General features: G+C 41.0%; 1 protein-coding gene across 10 annotated transcripts in view; it reads right to left on the reverse strand.

Annotated features, from left to right (window-relative positions):
* rapgef1b (Rap guanine nucleotide exchange factor (GEF) 1b) overlaps positions 1-10,654 on the reverse strand; it is a 54,074-nt gene that overhangs the window by 42,709 nt on the left and 711 nt on the right. For 3 of the 10 annotated variants that reach the window (XM_030149140.1, XM_030149143.1, XM_030149139.1), the window contains exon 1: positions 5,382-5,528. The exons of 1 other annotated variant lie outside the window; for it this stretch is intronic. In XM_030149140.1, the coding sequence (XP_030005000.1) occupies positions 5,382-5,463 (82 nt within the window). In that variant the 5' untranslated portion in view covers positions 5,464-5,528. Of the gene's footprint in view, positions 1-5,381; positions 5,529-10,654 lie in introns of those variants that run through there. 6 more of the 10 variants (XM_030149144.1, XM_030149141.1, XM_030149138.1 and 3 more) reach the window with 4 other exon arrangements.

Consider the following 10,654-nt stretch of genomic DNA (forward strand, 5'->3'; position numbering starts at 1 on the left):
GTGTTCTCAAATGCTTTTCATTTTCCCCATTTTGGATATAATAATTTTTTTACAACGTGCTGTAAATTAGTTTCATCGGTCATGCATAGAACCTGTCACTTCTCAGTTAAGTATTATGTGGTATTACATATTTCGTAAAAAGGTCACATCAAACAGCTTTAAGACTGTAATTTTCTTTTGTGGTTCAACAATTTTCCACATGAAACAGCTTGTTATGGCAGGATATGAAGTCCAGAGGAACTTGATTCAGGACTTAAAACAGTTGCTAAGGATTACTTGGGATCAGGACTTCATAATCAGTCTTTAAAATAAAATCTCTTGAGCTGTATACTGTATAAGATGTACAGAAAATGCAGACAGTTGATTCGAATCCACTCTATGACTTCAGATGCACTGCAGAAGACATAGCTGAAAACATGCATGCTGATACTACATAATAATACAGCCAATGTATCCAAGTTGCCCTTACAACAAAAAAGTTAGACTGTATCATTATATAACACAAAACACTGACGCACAAGATGGCTCCGCTACAGTTGGAAATTAGGAAAAAAACAAGAGTGTAAAGAGAAGCATTTTGCATAATGAGGTCAATGCAACATTCAGTTCACCATCTTCTGCTCCATTCAAAGTGTAAACAACCTACTCATGATACAACAAGAGTACTCCTAAATGGAGTGCAGCGTGAACAGTGAGCACCATATAGGAAAAAGGCAGAATTTATGTTGAAATAAAGTCTTCTGGTCTCTTCAGGACCAAATTCATACTGCTTCAGTTGTAAAGTAGCACAAGTCTTTTAGAGCTTCCTTATATCCTCATAAATCCACAGTGTTAGATGTTTTATAGCCATTTTAAACATACATTCTCTCGTTCAAATGCATGGGATACTCCAAAAGGAAAGAGGTCAGCACATGCAGACACACTCCAACAGTCTACACTCTGCCCACAGGGTCACTGATGACGTAAATACTGTGTTTGTCTGCATGTAAGTATGTCATACATGGTCTGGGTATGATAAGGAGACATCAAACCAAAGGGTTCAATAGAAACAGATACACTTGCTTATTTGCCTTGACAACAACGAATGACTTGTTTGTAACAATGTCAAACTTCTCTCTCCATTCCTGATTTAGATTGGCTTCGGAAACTGGCACCAACTGTGGGACATCCCCTTCACTGTGTGCCAGCTCGCTGACCCAGCCATGCCACCCAGGGGTCTGAATTATTTGACACACTCAATACAAGTGCGCACATCCACATCCACACACAGACACAACATGAAATAAAAGCCCTTTTCTGGATCTCAACATTTTCCCTTGGCTATTGAGTCTGTCACATTCAAGGCAGCAAGGCAACTATTTGTGCTTTCCAAGCCTACTGCTCACTTTACTTTGGCTGCTGAGAAAATTGAATGGAGACAGGGTTTCTTTTTCCCTTACTGTGATGATTAAATACTAGACAGCAGGTACATTAAATATCTATGTAAAATACTGGTTGGTTGCATTCAAATCTACATAGTATCATGGGGTAGTGCGTAACAGCAATGGTGAAAAAGCATGCAAGCAAGCCTTGCTTATGACAAAAAAGGGAGTCATGTGCCAACATTCACTGTGGTGTGAAATGTGAAATGAAATCTCAAAGCAAAACAAGAACCAAGAGAGAACATTATAGGATATGTGAAGTTTCAGTATTGCTTCCAAATCCGGTTACTAATAGGTCCAACATTTCCTAATGATGTACTAATTCACACCTACAGCAGCAGGAACACTTCATTAATGTAGTTAGCAAACCCGTGCATGTATCCAGAGCTTACAAGTGCTGCTGAGGGGATCTAACAACAGTGACACTGAATAAAACTCAATCAATTGCACAGGAGCTTTTCACGCCCCGTTTTAAAATAAAACAAACTGTTTGGCTCAGTAACAAAGAGGATATATGTACTATATGGCAAAGTGAACTTAAAAAAGGTCAAGAGGTCCTTTATCAAAAGCAGTAACAAGCTCTAACCACAATACAGATCAAAAACGCACCACACTAGCTTTCTTTTTAGGCAGTGAGGAAACACATAATCATCTAACATCTCCAAATGGGCACAGTAACAATATTTTGTTTCTCAATTGGCTTGCTGAAGGTCTTAATCTCCTTGTAATTGGGATGATAATTAATAGGGAGACTAATTTATTGCACAACTGTGTAAATAAAAGAGCAGTTGAGTGGACCAAATGTCCCAGTGTGGGGTCATAATTGTCTTGTAGTTTAGATAGTAATGAAAATAATGATTCTGAATGCACTTCGTCTGACTGTCAGTGATATAAGCAAATAAAAATACTGTTACTGAAATGCTGAAATCAAATCTTAAAGCAAAGCGAGAGACCATTATAAGATGTGATGTTTCAGTAGTGATGGTTCTCAGTCCTGCAAACTAACACCAAAGTTATAGCACAGGATGCACACGGTGTAGTAGCTGCATAAAATGAAAGACATATCTGGGGATGAGAGTAGAACTCAGAAGTAGGTTACAGCATTTGTCCCACAGGATTATTAACTTTACACAGCATCACATTCTGGGTTTTCCCAAGGCTTTCAGAGGACTTAGGTACTGTGCGGATCAGAAATTATTTCACATTCATTTCATCTTGCATTCATCTTTTATCTGCACCATATTTGTGAAAGAAAGAAGGTAACTATCATAAAATTTTCCCTGTTTTCAGGAGAGCAAAGTGGATCTTCCTGCAAGAAAATGTTATTTAGCTGTTATTATAGTTGTGTTCTGAATATCACACACAACACTGAAAGAAGAAGTCTACTGGAAATCAGCAACAACAACTAGACCGGGGGGGGGGGTTCTGAAGTAATCTTTAGGGGTCACTTAATTAGTTTACATTTTAAATTCATTTGGCTTAGGCGCTGATCAAAATGACATGGATTCTGCACTTAAGCCTTATAAAGGTAATGAAAACCATGCGCACTGCAGAGAATGAGTCAAGGTTTGAGGTTAAAGTACATAAAACCAGGCTTACGCTGTCGGGGGCCGACAGCAACGGTATATCCCTGAAATCCCCCCAATCCTCTGCTATATAATAAAGCAAATACACAACACAATGTACAAAGATAACAATTTACCTTTGGATGATCTACTAAATCTATTAATAATGTCCAAAAAAAACGGATTTTTCAACACATTTGGACAAATGATAATATTCATGGAACACCCACTCATGTTGGTACTAAAGGGGGATAGTAATCACGTTCACACAAAGGATATCCGGCCTGAATAATGTCCGAAAAATATTTGCAGAATAATGTCAGAAAAGATATTAGATATTTATTGGATGACTATTTCCTTAATAATGTCCAAAAAAAACCCAGATTTTTCAACAGAGGGCCCCCTACCATTTGGAAGAAACCCACCACCTGGTGTCAAAATGTAACATCATGTAAACTCAAGATAGTGGCATGAAGAAAGGTAATTGTTAGACAATCGATATGAACTCAGTTTGAGCTACATTGACCTGATAGTGGCAGAATAATGGTCCAAGAACCAATTTTTCCCCACAAAACTCCACCTAGTGAATGAAAATGACACCATATGAACTCTGGATGGTAGCGAGAAAATGGACATTTGTAAGACGATCAATATGAACCAAATTTTCTCTTAATTGGCCCATTATTTCTTGATTTATGTCCAAAAAACTGATTTTCAACTAAAGCGCCCCCATTTGGGGGCTTAGGATACTCATAGAGAAGCTGAAATCCATAGGGTTCTTCCACTAGGGGTCCCCTATGTTGGTTATCAAGGGAGAAGAAATCCAACCAAATCTGTCCTAGTTATCGCGTTCACATGAAGGATATCCGGCGGTGGCGGTTCTGGTGGCGGCGCTCGGGGTAAAACCATTATATCCCCGAAATGGAGTTTCGGGGATATAATTAGCTTTGCATTTGTGCAAGTAAGCTGTGCGAGTGGGTATCATTTCAGACAGGACACCTAATTCTGCTGACATGAAACTGGAAATTGTGATCCACCCCAGACAACAGGATATAGGTTTATGTACCCCTAGTCTATTCTGAGAGAAATATGCAACCCCCATGCTGTAAAATCAATTGCTGTATGAGTATTTATTTCACAGTAGCGTCCTTGCGGCAAGGTAAGCCTAGCCGAGGCTGAACTCATCTGTACCACTGTTCAGTCCATCTGTTTGAAACACATTACCCGCTCTCCCCATCCTTAATGAGGGCTGTCACAGCACAGGACACCTGGCAGTTCAGGACAGACAGACGAGGATACACACACCCATACAAACACAGACTTACTGCCTGCTGCGCCTAAATGCACAGATTTATTAGGCCAAGTGCACCACAGTCTGTGTGTTTTCAAAACAAGGTATTAAAGCACTCGGCACAGTGTAATTACACAATGATGGACTCAACTACCTTAATTATGGAGCCGCTATGTGCTATTGGCTCACCAGGGTGTATCTGCTCTCACACAGCTTAATAGCAGAAGCACAAGCTCACTACAAACATTAATAAATCAAACAGTGTTAACCCCAACATGTGGGTCAACAAACAGGCTCAGCTGCCATGGTGAAGCAAGGAAGGCAGGTTGGATTTTAAGATACCAGGATTACAGCCCCCGCAGTCAATCCATCAGTTCCAAATTTTTTTGTATTGTGTAACATAGATTATGACCGCAGCATCCAGCCACACTGGCGGATCCTCACCTGATGAGCCCAGATTAAAGTAGCTCTAAAGCAGAAAAGCAGCCGTGATGGAAGACTGAGGCCCTGCAGAGCACCCTCCTCAGGCTGGGTCCACCCAAGACCTAGCAGAGCAAATGAGCACCTTCCATAAAGCCACACGACACAAAAAGCACAGCGAGGAATGTCCCCTGCATTTCCTTCTGCCAGCAAGCCTATTTTACATTAAAGGCCTGAAACTGGCTCAAAACAGCTCACAATAGCAGAGTCAAACAAAGATATGTCCCAAAAAAACAATCCAACTCTGCATTTATTTAACACAGAAATGTTGAATAAATGCCTAGTGAGAAAATGTAAAACTTCTGTTATCAGCTGCTCCAGTAGCCTTGGGTCTCAAAGAGCACCTTAAGATTTAAAACAGGAGACTCTACTCTGACTGTTCATTTACATTTAAATCAATGCTGCAGCCTTGGTTATTTTGTTGTTTAACTTTTTCTTTGTTGAACTTTCACATAGTTTTCTGTGAACGAAAACAGAGCTTCTTTTGTTGCTATAAACAAATACAACAAAATCTTCATTTTTAGGCCATGTGACAGCATTTGATTGAAGAAGAAAACCACAAGTGTAACATTAATGTCTTGTATGCTTGTGTCAGGATAAATCTGACATGTTTTGTGCCATTACCTGTGTCCTCATCAAGATCCCCCTGGATAGACGAGTCTGAGTCCTTTGAGGAGGCCTGGCTCCTCCAACTTATATTGCCCATCCAAGAGTTCGAACAGCTGCCAGTGCAGGGGTGATACTGATGGTTACACTTGATGTATACTAATGACTTGTCAGTCAGGCTGGCATTTTCACAGCTATCACTCAATGGGACTGCTGAGACTTAGTCACAAACTAAAGGGCTCTCATGATCATTCTCACTTGACTCAGCTCCACTGCAATACACTTTGAGAGGAAAGATCCGCAAATAGCACAGAAGGAATGCAAGAGGAATTGTAAAGTAATGCGTTTTTCCAAAGTCAATTGTTTATTAAAAATTCTTCTTGTAAATGTCTTGGAAATGTGTCCAGATTCACAAAATCCTAGACAGAGCGTCTGGCTGGAGTGGACTAAGCCGTCTTCGGTAGTCCTGGAGAAACTCCAACCCACAGTTATCTGCACTCAGGACTACACTGAACAGTCACATGGAACTGAGCAGGACACCTGCAGGAGTAAATGACCTGCTCTGTGGCATGCAGACCAACACAAAGCACTGAAGTCAACTGAAGCATCATCCTGAAAGACGAAACGCTCCTAGAAAGTCTTGAGTACACAGATGGAAGTGGAGAGGTGAATACAACCTGTAAGGAGGAGTCGTATCAAGTTACAAATTAAACCTCCATAAACGATGGCCGCTGTCTTTGGCTTCTTAGAAGATGTTACTTGTTGGACATCCTTGAAAATATTAGCAGTACAAAGATCTGACTGCAAACGCATCACATTGCTCATCAACAGCTACCATCCACTCCTTACCAAATGTAATCCATCCATCTCTTTCCCTGATTCACTGTCTGTACAAATCCCAAATTCCCATCATTGCTCTACCTTTCTCCACCCTCTTTCTTTCTCTAAGCCCTGTTCCCTCCCTCTTTCTGCTCTCCCATACCCAGCACTCACACACTCACAAAAAAATAATTACTACACTGCTAAACCTATATGGGAACAGCAAGCCTCTCATTCTGTGGCAGAGGGAGGGTGAAATGCTTGCTGCCATCAAACCTCAAAATTGCAGCATGTCAAACCCAGACCCATAGCTTGCCCTCTGCAACAGTGGGATCACTTGTCAGTAATGTGCACAAACCTAATCATCCGGGGGAACCCTTTTGTAATCACAACTTCTTTAGCTCTTGCTCAGGGTTTTGGTGACTAAGGTATGTAGGCCTGCTATTTCTGTACATCAGACAAGAAGATATTTTGGTCTGAAGTGACGCAGTTACCGCTCAGCAAATACAAAGCCATCAAAATGGCTTACACTTCAGTGTTAACTCTTGGAATGCTTGAGAGTAAACTCTTTGCATTATAGCTAAAACGTTTCAAAGGCAAACGCACAGACATACATTCACACAGTGTAGGATTGGGGGGGGCAGGGAAGCTAAAATAAGGAACTGATGGATCAGTTCCACTGTGGTTGGCTACTACCATTGACTGTCCAGTGAGAGAGAAGTGTACAGGCTAATTATAAAACAGTGCTGCTCCCACAACTTTGTTACCTTCACTGACATGCCAAAAATGTTGTGTCACAATCCCACTCGGTGGTGAATGAAGTAATTTTGAAACCATAGTCACAGAGACTGCAATAATACAAATATTCAGTCTCGGAAAACAAAAACAATAACAGAGTTTTTCAACAGACGACTTCTGAAAGGCACCTTATTTTGGACAAATGTAGAGATATGTGTTTTAAATCTGTGCTACCTTTATCAAAATCCTACCTGCTGGACACTAAATGCTATTTCTAGGGAGTGAACATCCAGTGAATTAACTGCCAAGTGTTATCTTTACAGTGGGATCCCTCTAAAATATCGAATAAGCATGAACTATTGGAAGAAGTTAAGTAAGCATATGCCATACACCAGACTACAGAGTGTCTGAGTGTAATTCTTACTTGCTAGCTCTGTGAAAAGCCACAGTGCAGTACTACAAAATAGCTAAATTAAGCCTCCACAGTCCACACCAATCCATGCCATATCAAATTTAGCCACAAAAACAGGGAAAGTTTTAAATTTTATATAATATGTGCATAGCCAAACCATTTTCTGTAATTTAAGCTAAACAAAACTTGTGAAGTGATTCCCTGAGAGTCTGGCTGCAATATATGTCTGCAATCTGCCACAAACATGCACCCTGTTCCAAAATCCTTCTTTAAAAAGTCCAGGCCAGGTTTCTAAGTCCATCTTTTCATGTTCAACATGACTGACGAGTGAAGGCACACACTCCCACAGCCTTTTCCAGACCACCACCCAGATCTTTTCTCAGAGGAAAGGATTGAGATGTGCTGCTGTTAACACTAGGCAACAGCACCACAGACAGTGAAACTGTTTATGGATCACGGTTTGGGCTGCCTGAGTGATGAAGTAATGTGGGTGTGTACATAGTGAATGGGGTTCAGTGTTGAAACAGACAAAACCCACCCACCCATCTCTGTTCCCTAGGAGGTGACATCCTGTTGTGCTCCACACAGCACTGCAGTGGCATCTTCAAACAGGTAACACCATGATCATGTTTAGCCCCTGAGAGAGAACGAGTCAGTGACACCAGGGGCTTGTATCACAAAGCAATAGACCCAGCTTGTCAAAACCAAACACTTTCATTCTTGCTAAGTGGTATCACAAATGTGGTTATCAACTTGTTCTGCCAACCCTTGGGTTTGTGAGTCAAGTTATGAGTACGTCTACATAAAAAGAGGCAGAGTTGGCACCAGGAGACCAATCACAAGCATGGACAGATTAAGATCAGCTGAATACATCTCAAAAGCAGGAGAAAAAAATAAATATATAATTTTAAGGAATTTACTAATGTAATACAGACTAAGACAGCTGCTGCAGTCAAAGCAAGAAAGGAAAGATGACAACAAACTTTCCACTATGTGAATGTGCAAGTTAATAGTTTTATCAATATTATGTCTTTACATTGTACATGTCTGTAACTCCAATTATTTATTCTGGCAAGTTAATGTGGTGCTGCATCTATTCTTATGGTATGGAAGAAAGTTTTAGAAGATTAGACTTGTGGAATATGTTACCATGAAGATTTACCCCAGTAAGAAGTTAATCACCTCCAGGATACTGAAAGTCTTGGGTGAACTAGAAGATACCTCATTAGCCATCTAATCCTGCTTCTTGATACAGGCCCGTGAGAACAGTATCCGTGGAGATCAGTGAGTATGCTGATGCAGCTAGTGAGTCTGCCATAAGTTTTCTGCTCAGGCCTGGTGTGTCCATTTGTGCATTGATGGGCCAACTTGGTCTGTGCACTATGGTAACCATTTGCATGGTACATCTTAGTAGCATCACATCTCCATTTGTCACAGCCTGCTTCAATGTGAAAGAATCCTGACTTTAACACATGAACTCCTTTGCATGTTCTCCAACTCTTTTGCGCCTAATTTGCTCTTTGAGGACTCAGTGAATTAATCTTGTGTCAAGATCTGACACTGGTCCATTCTTTGTGAAGTACAGACAGACTAAGCTCACACATGTTGTGCTGAATTCTACTCCCTGCCGAAAACTGCATCTCCAGCAGCTGCCGAAAACAGCTCCCCCTTCCTAAGTCAGCCATAAAGAGGACAAAGTACACCAAATTCACCCAGTCACACCAGAATAGCTCCAAATGTGAGCTTCTAAAGTAATTTCACTCCTTTAGCTTCACAAGCTAATTCTGATGGGGGATGCAGTTTTCGGCAATGTCTGATGCCGAATTGTGCTCCGTGCCGAAAACTGCATCCCCAGCCGCGGATGATGTAGTTTTCGGCAATATCTGTTTATATTGTTATATATTTTGTGTGTTGTGTATCTAAGATTTAACTTTAGAGAGTTTTACATACCTTACAGTTTGCACATTCTTTAATATTAAACATAAAAAGAAAACATAACAGCAATATCTTACAATATTAATTACTTAACTGCTACACATGTATGATGGTGTTAAGAGGTTGAATAATTCACAGTTCATTTCATACCCTACAATGAGAAAGGAGAAAAAGTTATGACAGGATGAATTCGGTGCATACTGTCCTCTTCATGGATGACTTAGGAAGGGGGAGCAGTTTTCGGCAGGGAGTAGAACTCGGCACAACAACACAGGCCACCTATTCCCCTTTTAACATCAACCAATAATTACATTTTCTGAACCTGTAAGAAAAAAGAGCTCAGGAAGCTCACGAAGCCATCACTTCATTACATTTCACTGGCATCCGGCATGTCCTGTGGGGACACATCTGAGATCGATAGGTACATGTGAAGAGAGAGACATCAGGGCAGTAAACAACCATGAAGCCTGAGGGAACAGGTCAACAAGAGAGGACAGATGCAAGTTAGATAGGGTGGCCTTTATTGGTTTGAAACTGATCAATGACCCACATGCTACAAATACTAAAGTGCCTCAGTTTTCATTTAGCTGTGACCATATGTAGTCATCCTTCTGTAAGACACGAAAAGAATCGGAAACTTTTACGCTTCTGAGGAATGACTGAGCTGCTGGATGACACTCCCTTCCCTCCTGTTAGTGGGTGCTGTAGGTGTGTGTGTATCCATTTACTGCAGGACATCATCAGACTGAACGGTGTGTGGAACGAAACACGGAGACAACTGGTGGAATGGGATGCAAGTGTAGCTGGCGGGTATAAAGTTTCCTTCCCAAAGCATACCCCCAGACCACCCTGTTTCCTCTCGTACACGGTTGCACTCTGCACTGTTTTACATGCCTTTACAGCTGCGTACAGAAACCAACGACACAGATACACAAAACAAAAAAGTCAAAGCAAACCAAATTATGCCACGTGCACAATGTTAAAAACCAACACAACACAGAAAACACACACACACACGGTCGTCTTTTGGGCGTGAACGCATCACAACTCCAGTGCACTAGGCAACAAAATAAGCTAGCGTTAGCAAGTGAAAGCTAACCCTCAGCTGTCGCTAGCAACCGTTACAACCCCTCTTTACGTTATCTTGCAGACATGTATGAATCATAAAAACACCCTAACTAACAAGAACCTCATGTCTAATTTTTGGTATCCATCTTAAAAGGTTCCTTAAAATGAAAGAGCCGTGATTTGTTCCTCAATTACAGCGACGCTTTCAAACAATCAAAGCCTGGTATATTTACTATTGCTGAGCTGAGAGTGAATGGTGAGATGCCGGTGTAGTGGCACACAAGCTACACAATCATAGCACTGGTGTTTTTATTTTTAT

This window comes from Sphaeramia orbicularis, chromosome 12 (assembly GCF_902148855.1).
Source record: "Sphaeramia orbicularis chromosome 12, fSphaOr1.1, whole genome shotgun sequence".
NCBI classification, from domain to species: domain Eukaryota; kingdom Metazoa; phylum Chordata; class Actinopteri; order Kurtiformes; family Apogonidae; genus Sphaeramia; species Sphaeramia orbicularis.